Source organism: Setaria viridis, chromosome 8, assembly GCF_005286985.2.
Source record: "Setaria viridis chromosome 8, Setaria_viridis_v4.0, whole genome shotgun sequence".
NCBI lineage: Eukaryota > Viridiplantae > Streptophyta > Magnoliopsida > Poales > Poaceae > Setaria > Setaria viridis.
Genome location: NC_048270.2, coordinates 34617896 through 34635202, shown reverse-complemented (window position 1 = coordinate 34635202; position 17307 = coordinate 34617896). Strand labels below are relative to the sequence as shown.

Below are 17307 nucleotides of genomic sequence, written 5' to 3'. Positions count from 1 at the left end.
TTCTAGGACCTCCCTCCTTTGGGCCCTTGTCAGAACGAAATCGGCCTTAGGCTTCCTCCATGACTTGCCAGCTCTTGGAGGTGCCATGTTTAGCTGTGGTCTATTGCACAATGTTGCTTGATCCACTCTAGCCTTAACGTTATCCTTTGTCTTGTCAGGAATGTCCATTATTGTACCAAAAATTGCCTCGGCGATATTTTTTTCCGTGTGCATTACATCAATGTTATGTGGAACAAGGAGATCATCAAAATAGGGAAGCTTCCACAAGCACGACTTCTGCGTCCAAGCATGTTGCTCGCCATATCCCAAAAAACCACCTTCTTCATTATTGACCTCAAGAGCGTCTAACAGAGCACGAACTGCAGCCCCTGTCATCATCGGCGGTGCGGGGGCTGTAACTACAACATCTTTGGTAAAGTTCTTGATGTCTCGTCTAAATGGATGGTCAGGAGGGAGGAATTGTCGATGTTTGTCGAACGAAGAATATTTGCCACCTTTCGACAACCAAATGAACTTCAAAGATGCTTTACATACTGGGCATGGGAACTTCCCGTGAACACACCATCCGGAGAAAATCCCATATGCCGGCAAGTCATGCAGTGAGTACTGGTACCAAACATGCATCTTGAAGTTTGTCTTTGTGGATCGGTCATAGGTCCATACCCCTTCCTCCCAAGCACGGAGCAAATCATCAATCAGAGGCTCCATAAACACACTCATATTATTCCCCGGATGCTCTGGAATTATCAACGACAAGAATATATTATGTCGTTGAAATAGGACGCCGGGTGGGAGATTCAGGTGGATAACGAAAATGGGCCAACAGGTGTACGGGGCGGCCGCCATTCCATAAGGATTGAACCCATCAGTTGCCAACGCAACGCGTACGTTACGGGCCTCTAGAGCTTTTGCAGGATAAATCGCATCAAAGCTTCTCCAGGCTTCAACATCGGATGGGTCTCAAAATCGCATCAATTTGTCTCAAAATCTTACCGGATCCTTCCAACTTCTACGAATCCTCTCCGGAGATGCTTCGAATTCTAAACATCATATGTCAAAACTTGTGCGAAACCTTGTCAATTTTTTACCACAGCCTCTGCATATGAAATCATAGCATCTTGCACAATCTCATGATTTTCAAACTTCATTTGTATTTTTGAGAATTAAACAATCATTTGGCCGCACGTTCGTAGTCGTGTTTCCTTAGCAAAATGTTCAAAATTTCTTTTCATTTTCTGGGTGAGACCTCAATTTGGACTCACTAATATGAATATGATTTTTCCACTCATATTATTCCATTATTCCAACCACCTGCTGTTCAAATTTGACTTAAATCAAAAAATTACTCTAAATTAAATTAATTAATTAAATATAGCAAACAGGTCAAAAAATAGTCCACCTTCTACCATGCAGTGCCAAATGCCATACATGTGGAGTGTAAAAAGTTTGGAGGGTGGAGGAGGGAAAAAAGATTATTTTTGCCGAGTGTGTCAAAAGACACTCGGCAAACCCTATAGTATGCCGAGTGTTCCCCCCTAGCACTCGGCATACTTGTCACTTTGCCGAGTGTGCCATCACGACACTCGGCAAACTAATAGGTTTGCCGAGTGTCCCATCATAACACTCGGCAAACTAGTGGCTTTGCCGAGTGCCCCCCGTCGACACTCGGCAAAGCCTAACGTCCGTCACGGCGCCGGCCCGTCGCGGCACGGGGAAGTCACGTGCCCATCAGTTTGCCGAGTGCTCCATCTTTGCCGAGTGCCCCGTGGGTGTTTGCCGAGTGTTTTTTTGGTGGCACTCGGCAAATAGGCTCTTTGCCGAGTGTATTATGTTTGCCGAGTGTTTTTAGTATTGCACTCGGCAAACCGGTCCTTCGCCGAGTGCCCGCAATAATACACTCGGCGAAGTATTTACACTCGGCGACTTTGAGGTTTCCCGTAGGGTTAGCTTTTATTTGGTGTGTGATCACTACTTAGTAGCGAGATGCGTGACGATAAGGCCACCAGGCCTTGGCCTCTTTGCTGTGTGGTCAGTTCAGTAGAAGTCGTTCCTTTTGTCCTTGGTGATAAAAAAATTACAGTATGCTCTATCTATCGTTCAATTAATTCAGTTAGGTGATTGCAACCAACCATGGAGACCATAGGAGGCATCTGAGTACGTTTCTTTTGCAAAGAAATGAATGCAAAACTGACCAAAGCTTCCGATCCTCTAGAATGGAGAAAACATGAAAGTGGCCCTTTGGACCTTACAAATTCCATCTGAGGCCGAACCTCATGTTTTCTTAGTCAACAATAATTGTTCTTTTAGCGGACCGAATGAGAGGTCCAACCTCATGCCTTCCTAGTCAACAATCGTTCACCTTAGCTCCCCTAGTCTAAAGTCCAACCACATGTTTTCTCAGTCCAATCAGTCTTCCTAGGAGTGCAGAGAGCGCTTTTGCAGTGCAGCTGTTCTCTGCTCTGTTCTATTCCTCCCTGCGCTTGGAGGAGAAAGCTTCAAGATAGCTCTGGAGGAAGACCGAGGGTTCGAGTTCTCAAAAGAGTTGGAGTTATTTATCTGCCACAACTCCACGGATACATCATGGCCACCAATGCCAATTAGACACCATTTGTAGCACCCTACAATTCAATGCGACCTTTGCTATAATAAAAGGTAGCCGGCGTAATAGCTCGTACCAACTATGTAGAAGTGTTTATTGGCTAAGAGTGTTTGTTGGCTCTAATTTGAGTAGAGGATTGTGAAAGAAATATATGAAGGGACGGAAGGTGTCCATGCAACCTCCCAAGTTGTATGTGTATTTGTATTTACAAGTGGCGTGAAGGGATAGAGGGTGGTGCTGCAGAGATGCTCTAGAAGATCATGGACTAGAAGTCTAGCCAGCTAGAATCTCTTCAGAGAGATGCAGAATGAATGTGGTCTTGGGCATCGTAGCTGCAACGAGATGCCATAACAGTTGGCCTAGTATATCAGAAACCGCGCAACAATGAATACGTACTGCCGTCCATGCTTACGGTTCACAAGATGATTACGGTCACAAGCTGCAACATTAACCCAAAAATACCTTGTTTTTATTTTTCATCACTTAATCTGAAAAAGATTCATCAAAATAAACAGCCAAGGCCCTGAACCACTGAGACGATACAAGGCAACTAGATCAGGGGCGCAGGAGATAGCTCAGTCCCTTCGCAATGAGTAAAATAAAACGGCAATATGAGTACAGAGGGGGAAGTTAGTCAGGGATTACAATCATATCCACTGACAATGTCATCCTACACTCTTGCAACGAAATGCCATAACAGTTGATGCACAGCAGAAACGATCATGTGTGCAGCATTCATTGTTTACTCACATGTTGAGGGTGTCTGGTAAAGCTCATGGCCGAGCAGTTTAACCTCTGCATGCGTGGCGAAACAGAGGGACTTTGTCATCTGCTCTGCTCCAGCTTCACCTTCCAGCGTAAAGTCTTATATTACTCGTCATCATCATCGTCATACTCGTCATCATCATCATCGTCATCGTCAACTGTATATCAGACCGAAATATACAAAAGGAAGATTAGAAGAATTGAGGCAAAAGGGCTAGAAGAAAGGCGTGGTGAAAGATCAGCTGGAGATCCCACCATCTCAAACAGAGGAATAAACGCAAATATAGTTTAGAAGAAAGGGGGAAGGAGACAAGTAAGGAATAACAATCAGGAGCTGGCGCACCTATAATATGGATCTGACGTGAGGGATGATTGGGATGCATTTCAGCTTCATGCATCAGCGCAGCCTTGGCTTGCTCTGCCTCCTCCTTGCCAGCACCATCACATTTCAGGTAAGCCTCGACAAACTGCAGCGATGGCAGGTTTCCCAGGCCCAAGTCAAGACTACCATCATTGCAGGCAATTCCTCTTGCCTCCCCCACATAAAACTGCGAGAACATAAGCTCTCTGAGCCTTGGCATAGCTCCCTGTTGAAATACCACTGGCCACACAAATTGGCAGAAGTAACATCTTACAAGGCACGGGAACGCACCAGCACCAACAACGAATCCTGCAAGGATACCGAGGTTCTTATTGTCCAGCTTCAGAGATAGAAAGCGGAGAGCTGGCAACCTCCCGAGGATTTCGAGATCGGCCTGATGTAGCTCCCTCACAGGGATGTTTAGATTGGTGAGGTCCAGAAGAAGTGATGGATTCACCCAAGCCGGCAGTGTTGAAAACCAACCTCTGCATATCGTATTCAATACGCGGAGATGTCGAGGGGCGACCCAGGCATCCAATCCGCCGATGTTGCATTCATGAGAGAACATGATATATAGTTCCTGTATCTTTTGTAGCTTGCATAGGCACTCCAACAGCTTGTCATTCCACTTGTCCAACCAAAAGGACAGCTGCCTCAGTTCAGTTAGCTGGCCCAACTCTTCTATAATGTTTATGTCAGAGTCAGCAATGCGTAACACTGATAGCTGTTCAAGGCATGTCAGGTTTCCAATTCCGTTTGGAACTCTTGTAGAATCGTCAATGTATAGGAACATCAACTTTGTTAGCTGGACAACACTTGAAGGTAACCTGGAAATTTTGTTGCGCCATACATTCAATGTTTGTAGAAGCTGCAGGTTTCCTATTTCTTCTGGGAGCTGAGAAATACCTGTCAAACATAGTCCCAAGTACCTCAAGTGATGCAGATTCCCAAGGTACTTAAGGCTACTATTAGCTTGTGAAAGATTGCAGTTCTCTAAATCCAAAACACGTAAAACTCGGCAGCAAGCAAGAGGCGGCACTAGAGAAGCAGCAGCTAGAAAGACAACAACTGACCTTGCATGTTGCAAGCTCCATGTAGCTTGAGCCATCACGTGACTTTCCTGGCCATTCTGAAGGGACAACCTTCGCATCGTATTTGACGGAGATGTGCCTCCCATATCACTTAGTACAGTAACAAAGTTTTCTTCACTTGATAAGGAGCGGATAAGATCAAGCACCATATCATGTACACGACAAGCTCGTATCATACCATTTACAATACTATGTATTGGTTGGATCATGCTTCTGTTTATAAGCTCATTGAAATAACTCTCTCCGAGTTCAAATAGGCTCTTCCCTGCTTTTTCACATTGGATAAAACCTTCACCTATCCATATCCTTATCAAACGATCCTTCTCAATTTCATAATCTTCAGGAAACATGCTCAAATATAACAAGCAAGCTCTTAAATGGCATGGTAGCTCATAATAGCTAAATGACAATATCTTTCTCATATTCTCCACATCTAGATTGTTTTCCAGACCAGTACGAACAGAATTGCACACCTCGTACCACTCCATTTTATCTCTTGCTTTGCAAGCTAGCAAACTAGCCATCGTAATAATAGCCAAGGGCACACCAGCACATTTCTTCAGTATTCTGTCAGATACTTCGGCCAGCTCCTCAGGAGGACATTTTTCTTCTTCTTCATTGTTGTCTTTGTTCTCATTACCAAATATTCTTCTATACAGTAGTTTTCGGGAGTTATTCAAAGAAAGAGGTTTCATGTTGTAAGCACCCCCAGCTTGTTCAGCAACATCAGAAATACGGGTTGTTGTAATAATAGTATATCCAACATCATTATCAGGCAAAGCACATCTAATCATTTTCCAAACTGATATATCCCATACGTCATCAACAACAACAAAATACCTACACATATGCCAAGGTATTAGCCAAAAAATACTGGTTTAAGGACCGAAGAAAGCTCTAATGTTGTTCATATACCAGCTACAAGAAAATTAAGCAAACTAGACCACTGCTAATGGTTTAATGATTAAATTTTGGTACAGTGAGGAAATTATTTGCACTTAATAATGTTTTGGTAAAGCTTAAGTGGTTGTAGTTTGTAATTTAATAAGTGCCACGTGCATGAACATTTAATTAACCCTATGTAGACTTTAGTATTGTGAACAGAGGGCATAAATCATGATTCCAAAAAAATTTCATATGTATAAATTGGCGAAAGGAATGCTTTTGTACCTTTTGTCTTCAAGGAATTCTCTGAGTACTTCTATGAGCCGCCTTTCACCCAATGTTTCTTCATTGATGCTCTTGCCAAGATCATATAGCAAGCCGTTGTACAGTTTCTTCAGGTTAGGAGTTTGAGAAACAGAAACAAAAGCATAGCAATCAAACTGTGCTCTAATCTTTTTGTACACTGCATTGGCAAGAGTTGTCTTTCCTAGGCCTCCAAATCCAACAATTGAAACTATCTTGCCTTGCTTCTTGGGAACTTCATTCTCTTGTATCATAATCTTGTTGATTAACTCATCCCTTGCCTCATCCATGCCAACAAGCTCTTTGACCTCTGTGTACTGAGCGAATAAACGAGGGTCCACAGTTACAGGCTTATCAACACCAAGGCTGACCTCATACCTGCGACGCCGTTCATGCACCTCGATGACACGGCTCTTGATCTCTCTGATTTCTGTAGCAATCTTACGACGAATCTTAGGCTGCCTGAACCATTTGAGGGTCCTATCAATGGCTTCCTTGATGCTATGCTGTTCGCCCGTCTTCCTCCCCTTGCACTGCAGGATATATTTGTCAATATTGTCCTCTATATCGTAGGACATCTCTCTCACTTTCCTAGCCCAGATCTTGTCCTGGTCGTCAATCTTGTCTGCTGGTGTCCTCGAGATCTTCTCGAGGGCACCTTGCATGCTCTCGAGCTCAGCTTGGAGGAAGATGATGCCTCCTTTCACCTCCTTTTGCAGATTGTACTCGCCTACTAGCAGCTCAGCAAGCTTGGGGAGGAGGCTCGGCAGTGCCCCCGCCACGATCTCCATGGATTTGTTGTCCCTGGGCAAGACCAATGAGTAAGGTTGTATGCTAGTACTAAAATGAAACTGAATGATGTGTGATTGATGTTTTTCTCGACATTTGAGTTGTTGACGATCTACCATTAAAATTCAAATCATTAATCAAATTGTGACATCGTTTGAACAGCTTAATTCAGATGGAGAGAAGCTAACAACAGAAATCATATTAACTGATGAGAGAAGCTAACGATAGGGTCTCGTGACTTTACGTCTTTGTGGATGGCCGCTTGGGCTCCTTCGGATGGGGGTGCTCGACCTGCCTTTTCGTAGGCTGTAGCTATTGCCTAATGGGAATGGATGGGCATGAAGAAGATTGAAGGACAAGGGTGCGACAGCTAGGACTCACTGGTTTGCCGGATCGCGCCGCCAGCCGCTCGTCGCCGGACCGAGGTTGCTTGATTCAAGCTTGCTCGGCCGCAACACAGCTCACCGCTCGCAACAGCCTTGGAATCGCACGAAGCAGAGGTCGATGGGATGCGGATGCAGGGGAAGGGGAAGGCAATTAATAATTGAAGGTAATAATGCACCACCGCTCAGTGGCCCCGCTGCTCAAACACCAAACTCAATGATTGCTGGTCGCTGCACGTCCTGCTCCTGGCCCCGCTGCTTGTCCAGGAGGGCCACGCTCACGTGCTGACTCCAGTCTCCAGTCGACGACTCCAGGTCAAGGCCAAGGTCTCCCCATCGTTTCCGGTTCCGTTTTTGAAAGTGATCGTGAGTTCTTGACATACTAATGCAATTTGAAAGTGATTCTCTACGATTCTTTGAGCAATTCTACGGAGAAAGGTTTTCTTTGCGAGAACTCTGATTCCCTGCACTGTGTCCTGGGCCCCTGCCGCTAAACTATATATTCCCCACGCGCTGATGCCGCTAAACTATTCTCAATGCCATCCAGCAAACTGCTAATCAATCATTCATTCATCATGGGTGATTGAGTGCACTCATCAAGTCAAGGAGTGAACTGAATTATTACATGACCGAATTCTGAAGATCGGATAAAGAATGACATTTGGTGCTCGGCAACAGTCTTGCTGCTGCCGCTTCAAAGTAGCCCATACGAGCATTTGTGATTGGGCTGCACAAATGGATACACTCCTTGCCGGCGGCGACAGCTCAGATGTTAGGCCTTGTTTAGTTTCCAATTTGGGATAGGCAAAATTGACATTTTGCTATAAATGCGCAACTGTACCGTTTCGTTTGTATTTGTGAATTATTATCCAAATATTGACTAATTAGGCTCAAAAGATTCGTCTCGCAAAGTACAACAAAACTGTACAATTAGTTTTTGATTTCGTCTACATTTAGTACTCCATGCATGTACCGCAAGTTTGATATGATGGGGAATCTTTTTTTTGCATAGCGTCAAAGTTGGGAGTTTGGAGGGAACTAAACATGACCGGCATGTTCCCTTCCATTCAGTCATGTATCAAGTGAATCGTGTGACCTGCAGTTTGCAGGCTGTAGCTTTGCTTGCAGCCAAGATTCAGTCACACTAAAAAAAGACTGACTCTTGCATGGTTGACGGAGGAACTTTGGAACAAAGCCATGCAAATACATTTTCGAGCATAATGATCTGCTTCGATCCCATCTTGCAACATTTTCGAGCAGGGCCAACAATGTGACCTCGGGCCTGCCTGAACCGACTACAAGACAACGGCCTCGATCTCGACTACTTCTCCGGTCTCTTTACACTAACGCTTCAGGAACTAGTAACGACTGAACGACAGAGCCACAGAGGATCTATTTGTTCCTGCAATGTACTTTTATCTGTCACAGATACAGCATTGGCGATGACCATAAGATTTTATTGGTAAACGGCAAACGTCTCTTTCACTAAGGATGTGAATGAAATATTTTTTTATAGAACTTGCCTGTACAAACATTGATGTGAATAAAAAACTCGTGTTTCGCAAACAGAGGCATGCATCTTATATAAACTCTGCTCGAAAGAAACTGCTGAAGAATTTGAGCGGATGGAAACATCATAAACCATACCCGGATCCCCATATGGCTTTTCGAGCTAGCTCCAACATGCTTGTAATGTTAGTTTGGTTACCTCCAATAGCTGAATACTTTAGAGTACATCTTAACAGCAAGATACACAGGTTGTTCTACAGTTCTACCTCTTGAAACATTTTGAATGGTAAATGATAGTGTGATAGTCTTTGGTATTGTTGCTTTAAGCATGCATCCATTGATCATTGATGCAAGTCATGCAACAATTATTCATGGATCATTCATCTACCATGATCATGTCATGCTAGCACCACAGTTAGACACCACACTACACTTGTGTTCTCATCCACATCCAGGTAGCAAACTCATGTCATTGATCAACTATTCAAGAACCAGAGCAAAGTTGTAAGTGAGGTTGCGAGAGCAAAGTTGAAGATTTCCAGCCTCGAGGCCCTTAAAAAGAAAGAAAGACTTGGTCAAAGTTCTTCGGGCGAAGCTACAAAGAGCTATGCGTCTTTTGTCTCGAGGGTTGAGCCAGCTACAACCAAACCTGAGCTTGAGGCTACTGGTCCGCTTGCTGGCATGAAGGTCAAAAACTCTGCGAAGAATTCCCACATTGCCAGGGCTGTGACTGAGGATGCAGTCCGTGTTGTAGATGAAGTGGCGAAGGCAATCCCAGGGAAAGTTGAGGGTGACGGGGGCGAGGCTCGAAAAAAGGGGGATACAGAGAAAAAAGAGGACCTCTAGGCCTCTGGAAAGGCCAAGGCTCGTGCTGAGGAATGAATGCGAGGATAAAGCTTTCGACCCTGAAAGTTATTTCTTCTTATTTCCTTTTTTGTTTACCTCAACTGCACTTATCCTTAGTTTGCTTGTTTTTCTAACATGTCTCATTCCGATAGAGTATGAGAAAGCTGTTCGTGACCTCGAACCTGACGATCTTGCCAGGCCGTTGGCTAACCTCGGTTACAAGGTATTGTATTTGATATGTGTATTTTCCTTGCTTCTTATTATTTGATAGCATTTAATTTGCCTTTCTCTGTTTGCTGCCTGCGCAGTCTGTGATCCTCGGCAAGATCGCTGTGAAGAAGCTAGCAGAGAAAGAGAAGGATATGCTCAGTCAGAGCGCCAAGATGCTAAATCTTGAGGCTAAGGTGGCGAGGCTCGAGAAGGAAAATAGCATTTTAGTAAGTCTAAAGAATGAGCTTTTCGAGGCTAACGCCAAGCTTCAAAGAAACAAGGTGCTGCTTACCAACACTTGCAGCGACCTCGTTCAGAAAGTCAAAAGCCTGGAAAAGAGTTCTGCAGACAATCTTGGTGTTTATTGTCTTGGTGTTTTGGAGAAGCCTGGAAAAGAGTTCTGCAGACAATCTTGGTGTTTATTGTCTTGGTGTTTTGGAGAAACTCCGGGACACTATAGAAAAAGTTATGAGGACCATCGCTGATAAAGATAAAGTGATCCATACTCTCAGCCAAAAGCTTCAGGAGCAAAAACATTTTGTAGAGAAGGCGGATCTGGCTCTTAAGAAATGATTTACAGAAATTTAGGAGGGATACATTTTAGTTTGAATTTTGAATTATATTCAAAATTCAAACACACTTATATTTGAGATCCAAATAAAATCCATGAAAATCCACACAAGTTTTCAAGAGATTTGTGATTTGACCATTAGGGAATTTGGATGAGAAGAGAATTTGTCTTTCATTTTTAAACAAGCACACAATTTGAACAAAAAGTTTTGAATTTTTGGAAATTTCACTCAAATTAATATTTCAAATTTTTGGAATATTACACAGTCACAGCCCGAGAAGGAGGGCACCTTTGCAGTGCAGCTGTTCTCTGCTCTGTTCTATTCCTCCCTGCACTTGGAGGAGAAAGCTTCAAGATAACTCTGGAGCAGCTCTTTTCCTTGATGCAATTGGACATACACAAGTAGATCTAAGTCGCATCATGATTCATGCATGCCAACTCTAGTTCTGAGATTAACTCTTTTCCCAAACTTCGTGTTCAACATTATAGTCCATCAATTCGGGCATTTCCACAAGCCAGCCATTTTTTGAATAAACATGATGAAATTAGTTGGTTTCTTATTGTTGAACAACTGCACGATTTATAGAAACAGAGGAAATTAATGTTCAGAGGTTCATCTGTAGTAGAGCGACCACGCTACCTGATCCGGCTAGCTGTGTTGTGTTGGTACTGAATCAAGCAGGGTTCGAAGAAAACAGAGGAGATGCAAAGAGAACAGAGTTTCAGTAGATGCTCAGAACTGCAGCTACCTAAGTATTGACTAATGACGACTCGTGCCTCCTCTAGCTGCACGAATTTGAACGGAAATTTGTTCGTGCAAATCTAGTCCTATGAACGGAAGATTTTTTTTTTGAGAACAGAACCGAAGAAATTGATTGCACCCAACAAATGTAATCGCATCACAGTGAAAGGACATATGACAAATTGACGAGAGAGCAGCGGCATAGGCAAATGAGAGCAGACCAAGAGCTAAACACACAAAAAGTCTGACAGTAAATGAGAGCAGATAACAATATCATATATGTAAAAGATTAAGTTCAGAAGATAAGCCAATGGCAGGCTGAACCGAGTGACGAGGCTCGACCATCAGTTAGCTAGGTTGGCACCATTGTTTTTATTTTTCTCGACACAATCATCACATTTAACAATTGCACATATGCAGTACAGTATATGTCGTACTGATGCAAATAACAAACTTAGACATGGACATCCTTCAGGAAGAGGAAGGTGATGAGCTCCTTGAGGTCACGGCCATAGGTGAGGCCGTCCCTGCCATGAAGGTAGTAGGCCTCTAGCACCCTCGTCGTGTTCAACAAACATTGCACTACCGGCTCTACTGCAGGTTTCACCTCTATGCCAGCTTTGTTTATCCTCCTCCACGCATGTTCCACCATCCCGGTGATCGCTGCCACCGCCTCTTCCCCAGTCGTGCCGTATTCCCTCATGTAGCACTCCACAGTGCTGGCCACATCCTTCTCGCACTTCCCTTGCTGCGCGCAAAGATATGTGTATTTGTGATGTTAGGTGCGTGCATATGCAGTAACATAGAGATCCATCCGGGCACTGAATGTCATATTTTTCCGATACAAGCAGGTAGTAGATCATTTTGCTGTTTATGATGTCAGAGGGGTTTGGAATGTACTGCATGTCTGTCCATTGCTTTTCTAATATTTGTTATCAATAAAAATAACAACAATGGTCTTATAAATACCTCCATGATTGAAATACCTTCTAAGGTGACTTTTTCTCAAACTTTGACCAATAATGGTTATTGAATTAATTCATTAAGTAAAGCGAAATAAGTAACACTAGACCTCTCATCAAAAGTGCTTTAAATCGTGCATCATATGTTTATGTTTATACAAAAGATGAATAGTCAAAAGAATGAAAAAGGTAATGGCGTCAAATATTTAAAAATAGATAGACTATTATTTGACCTCGATATAGTACCTTGTAAGAAGCGATGTCATTGAGGAAGCGACCCACTTCTATATTGGCATAAAACATGTCAGGCATGTCAAGTGCCCACTCGAATGCCTCATTGCTTATCACTTGGCCTGCACTCATCAGAGCTGTGAAGAACAGCAACGGCAAACCCGTCGCCATAAGTGACACGTCTAGATGTTCTTTGAAGCTGGGCGTGCAGTTTTCATTGAACCATTTAGCCTGTTGGATGGAATTTTTTGATTGCAATTTGTACTGCAAAATCAAAAACATTGTACGCAAATAAGTTTGGATTAATAAAATTGAGAGGATCTAAACCACTGTTCATGTTTGTCAGGTTTCTACAGAAGTTACGTAGCTGTTAGTTGACTATTTGACTATAAAGCCACACCTCTTTTTTGACATAATCCATGCGGTACTTCTCGTGCGGTTCCAAAGTATCCTCAATTTCATTGAAGTTACTCAATGTTTTGATGTAGAACATGCGTAGGTATTGTGGTAGAAGCGAAACAGTGCTCTCATCCCATCTACATATAATTATGACAGAAATACACTAATTAGTTTGGCTGTTTTATTTTGACCAGCGAACAACATATATAACCACATACAAGTATGCAACCATCTTGTAGTACGACTTCCTTACAATAATGAGTTTAGGTTCTTTTCATATGTGAGTCAGCATTCCAGTTATCGAGTCCCTTGTTATTTTTATAAGTGAGCTGTACGATAAAACTTGATTTTTCATTTACAAAAAGCATATAATAGAGGAAGTAGTTGTAGTGGTAGTGAATTATCCTACCTTTGCAAGGCATCATCTAACATTTGGGACTCCTCAAAGGTGGCGCGCACATCAAATGTGTCATCAATCAGGACCAACAACCCAAACACCTTGGTAAGTATGATCCGCGCAGCAGAGCTTTCCTCCCCATGGAACACTCCAAAGCTGTAGAAGTAAGACTCCACGATGCGGTCCCGACAGTAGGTTAGCTTCACACTGTCATAGAGATCCCTCCACCATCTTCACATGGAATTGGTTAACCCACCTTGTTAGTGAAGACAATGAACAATGAACAAATAGGGTGAAAGAACTAGAATATCAACTTACAGTGAGAGGTCCTTAAGCTCCTTGAGGTGGACACTCCTAAGAAGGTTGAGGTTAATCTTTGCAAGCTCTAGCATCATGATGTCGTGTGGCTCTTCTTTCTCATACTCAGTAATATAATGCATGGTCTCTAGTTGCCGCATAAAACGAGGGAGCGGAATCTCTAGGGCACGGGAAACTTGTTCCTTTATAGGAGATGTAAGCTTGCCTTTTGCAGCCTCAAGATGGCGCCTAGTGAAGGCGATAGCATCATCTAAGATCGTCTCACCAGGTACCGCCATGTGAGCAGCATTGTACAAGCTAAGCAGGCCCCTCGGGTCATTGCTTAGATTTACGTTGAAACTACCGGTGTCATCTCTGAATTTGTCGAATACATCTGTATGCATGCACGTATGTACATATTCATCACTAGAAGCTCATATAGTAATGATATGGCGTTTTCTATAACTCCTAGTACATAATATTACACACGCATTCAAATCAAATCTAAACAAAAAAAATTGTATGAATGATAAACAGTTTTCAGCGTATATAGGTTATGTGGTGGCAACAGGAAAAAAGAGAAAAACAGAGAAACATGTGTGAAAGAATAATGATCGAGCATAACTGATCAGCTTTTGTTAGCTTCTGATTTCTATTACCTGCGGATACCCAAAAGCCATGTTGCCTAAGAAGACGAAACCGGAGGGCAACAACATGCAAGTCATTGGAGCTACCAAAGTCCAGCTCCTCATCGTGGACACCCTCCAAGGCCTTCTCAACCTCCTTGACGAAATGGTTATCTATACCAAGGCGTTCAAGCGTGTCCACCAACCTCACCGCGTCGGCCACGCTCATGGCTTTTCCAACCTCAAACTTCCGGCACACTTCCCCTTTGAGTTGCTCACTCCTCTCTCTCATCCACTCCTCCGACCTCTGCTTGTTATGCAATACAATATAACTAAAGAACTAAACATTATAACATGCTGAGTACAATGAAATCATAAATTCATGCCTGTGATGAGGTAGGAGTGTAATTCACAAAGAAGTCGCCCCATAAACAAGGTTCAAAGGCGCCGCAGGTCTCCTTGTTAGCACCAATATCCTTTCTTGCAGCCATCCTACGCGCTGGATGTTCAGTAGTCACTAGTTGCTAGTAACTGGCTGCAATGCTTAGTTAACTACTTGTGGTCTTGTGCAGATTGCTGATCTGTTCCGGTATTGATCTCCTTTTATAGAGGTTGCTGCTGGTGAAGCGAGTGCGCTAGCTAACAATGGATCAACGTGTAACGGCCCATCTTGGCTGCGTCAACTGGACCGCATCTTCCTGGGCACGTCATTGTTGCACAGGACACGTCATTGTTGACTCCATTCCTGCTCGGTTGATTTCTGCACTATCATAATCATGTAGGTTAACCTTCCATTTTTATAGATAATTTAGTAATTTTTATCTAATTATTATTTTCCCAAGAACTCCCGTATATGCATACGTTGTTCCGGATCTCCTCCGGCGCATGCATTCATGGACCTTCCCTGTTCTTCAAGCTGCAGATTTCGTCAAGTAACGCAGTAACGTTGCAATCAGACTTTTTAATTTCTTCCACTCGATGCACACCATAACACAGCCCGTCATTCAATTCCACATTGACTACTACTCCGAATGGGTCGTCCCACATGCCTTGGTTCACTCTCCGTGCGTGCTAGAAACGCCAACTCTTCCACGGTGAACAACAAGAACTCAACACAAGAACTCTGCTTCGAAAGATGAAACGAATCTAGAAACACCACGATGACCTTGACGAATCTACAAACAGTCAGGCTCGGCACGTACTTCTTGAAGGTGGAATTCCAGTTTCCGGGCCGCAATGGACAGGGACAGCTGAGCTACTCCCACGCGTACCAGGGGTAATTTGGATCTTTAGTCCGGATTAAAATTTATGTCACATCGAATATTTGTCTAATTAGAAGGAATAAAGATGAGTTAATTATAAAACTAATTACACAGACGGAAGCTAATTCGCGAGACGAATCTATTAAGCCTAATTAATCCATCATTAACACATGTTTACTGTAGTATCACATTGTCAAATCATGGACTAATTAGGCTTAATAGATTCGTCTCGCAATTAGCCTCCATCTGTGCAATTAGGCTTAATAGATTCGTCTCGCAAATTAGCCTCCATCTGTGCAATTGATTTTATAATTAGTCTATATTTAATACTTCTAATTAGTATCTAAACATTCGATGTGATAGGAATTCTAATTACTATCTAAACATTCGATGTGATAGGAATTTTAGGAGGTTCTGAAGAACCAAACACCCCTTACGTGACGCGTGCTATTCTCAAGTACGTCGCGGCCTGCAGGCGGAACACATCCAACACGCGCCGCCGTCTCAGTCCATCACGTTTTCAGTTTGATGATGCTGGTCCCTGCATCTTGACGAATCGTGCAACAGCGAAATCACGAGACGTCTCTTGCTACTTGTATCATACATGCATGCATTCATGAATCGTGCAACAGCGAAATTACGTACGAGACATCTCTCCCTACTTGTATCATAGTTCCGTACCAACGGGGATCCAATTTTCTTCAAGTTGCACCTATGCATCTTACATTCTACTCCCTTCGTTTCAAAATGTAGGTTGATTTGGTTTTTCTAGATACATGGACCAGCGCTAAAATTTTTATTTTATCTAGATAAATACTTCCGAACCAAAATCAAGGTGGTGGTATCAATCATTCTAAGAGTCTGTTTGGATGGACTAAAACTAAAGTTTAGACATCAAAACTTTCGTTGGCTAAAATAACTCTGTCTTCTTTGGAGGTAGAGCTAATTTTTAACCTATTTATTGGGAAATGTCTATTCTATCCTTAGGGGGTGTAGGAGAGAAAATCTTAAGATTTTAGTGGAGGGTATTTTTAATCTTTTACCATTCGTTTGTAAAATTAGCCCCATTAGCTGGGTTTGGAGGGCTAATGAACTAAAGTTTAGTTTGAGTTGGCTAATAATTAGTCCACCTTTAGCCCCACCATTTAAATCGTTAAGGACTAATTTTTAGCCCGCTAAAATTTAGCATCGGATCCAAATAGATTTTTACTAATATTGTAAAACTCGTAGCAGTATAAATGTAAATTAGTTGTCCCATGTCATATATAGTCAAGGAAACATGCATGCATGCCATCTTTGTTGACATCCGTTGCCTTCTTCGGCTGTTAGCTTTTATTTGGTGTGTGATCACTACTTAGTAGCGAGATGCGTGACGATAAGGCCACCAGGCCTTGGCCTCTTTGCTGTGTGGTCAGTTCAGTAGAAGTCGTTCCTTTTGTCCTTGGTCATAAAAAATTTACAGTATGCTCTATCTATCGTTCAATTAATTCAGTTAGGTGATTGCAACCAACCATGGAGACCATAGGAGGCATCTGAGTACGTTTCTTTTGCAAAGAAATGAATACAAAACTGACCAAAGCTTCCGATCCTCTAGAATGGAGAAGATATGAAAGTGGCCCTTTGGACCTTACAAATTCCATCTGAGGCCGAACCTCATGTTTTCTTAGTCAACAATAATTGTTCTTTTAGCGGACCGAATGAGAGGTCCAACCTCATGCCTTCCTAGTCAACAATCGTTCACCTTAGCTCCCCTAGTCAAAAGTCCAACCACATGTTTTCTCAGTCCAATCAGTCTTCCTAGGAGTGCAGAGAGCGCCTTTGCAGTGCAGCTGTTCTCTGCTCTGTTCTATTCCTCCCTGCGCTTGGAGGAGAAAGCTTCAAGATAGCTCTGGAGCAGCTCTTTTCCTTGATGCAATTGGATATACACAAGTAGATCTAAGTCGCATCATGATCCATGCATGCCAACTCTAATTCTGAGATTAACTCTTTTCCCAAACTTTGTGTTCAACATTCTAGTCCATCAATTCGGGCATTTCCACAAGCCAGCCATTTTTTGAATAAACATGATGAAATTAGTTG

At 42.9% G+C, this 17307-nt stretch overlaps 2 protein-coding genes across 5 annotated transcripts; both read right to left on the bottom strand.

The window, feature by feature from the left end:
- Positions 1–3046: 3046 nt before the first annotated feature.
- On the bottom strand, positions 3047–7376 carry LOC117833354 (disease resistance protein Pik-2). 4 transcript variants are annotated; one of them, XM_034712812.2, is made up of 4 exons: positions 7038–7363; positions 5987–6808; positions 3708–5656; positions 3047–3522 (listed from the first exon to the last, which is right to left on the bottom strand). In XM_034712812.2, exons 2-4 carry the CDS (start codon positions 6793–6795, stop codon positions 3470–3472), a joined length of 2811 nt encoding a protein of 936 aa, XP_034568703.1. In that variant the 5' UTR covers positions 6796–6808; positions 7038–7363; the 3' UTR covers positions 3047–3469. The 4 variants fall into 4 exon arrangements, with proteins under 4 accessions (XP_034568703.1, XP_034568702.1, XP_034568705.1 ...); XM_034712811.2 differs by having other exon boundaries at positions 7175–7362; XM_034712814.2 differs by lacking the exon at positions 3047–3522 and having other exon boundaries at positions 3741–3912; positions 4017–5656; positions 7175–7375.
- A 3967-nt stretch (positions 7377–11343) lies between these two features.
- LOC117833555 (eudesmanediol synthase) lies at positions 11344–14539 on the bottom strand. The gene is made up of 7 exons (XM_034713103.2): positions 14353–14539; positions 14000–14273; positions 13362–13734; positions 13056–13274; positions 12648–12783; positions 12263–12511; positions 11344–11802 (listed from the first exon to the last, which is right to left on the bottom strand). The coding sequence occupies exons 1-7, from the start codon at positions 14455–14457 to the stop codon at positions 11509–11511; spliced, it is 1650 nt and encodes a 549-aa protein (XP_034568994.1). The 5' UTR covers positions 14458–14539; the 3' UTR covers positions 11344–11508.
- Positions 14540–17307: the final 2768 nt, after the last annotated feature.

What these genes read in the sequence shown, in the direction of transcription:
- LOC117833354 (XM_034712812.2), bottom strand. Translation starts at nt 6,795, where the DNA reads ATGGAGATCGTGGCGGGGGCACTGCCGAGCCTCCTCCCCAAGCTTGCT. An exon ending in GAATTCCTTGAAGACAAAAG is followed by an intron (nt 5,657 to 5,986) that starts GTACAAAAGCAT and finishes GCATATGTGTAG; the next exon opens with GTATTTTGTTGTTGTTGATG. An exon ending in ACGTCAGATCCATATTATAG is followed by an intron (nt 3,523 to 3,707) that starts GTGCGCCAGCTC and finishes TCTGATATACAG; the next exon opens with TTGACGATGACGATGATGAT.
- LOC117833555 (XM_034713103.2), bottom strand. Translation starts at nt 14,457, where the DNA reads ATGGCTGCAAGAAAGGATATTGGTGCTAACAAGGAGACCTGCGGCGCC. An exon ending in ACACTCCTACCTCATCACAG is followed by an intron (nt 14,274 to 14,352) that starts GCATGAATTTAT and finishes CATAACAAGCAG; the next exon opens with AGGTCGGAGGAGTGGATGAG. An exon ending in ATGACATCGCTTCTTACAAG is followed by an intron (nt 11,803 to 12,262) that starts GTACTATATCGA and finishes CTTTGCGCGCAG; the next exon opens with CAAGGGAAGTGCGAGAAGGA.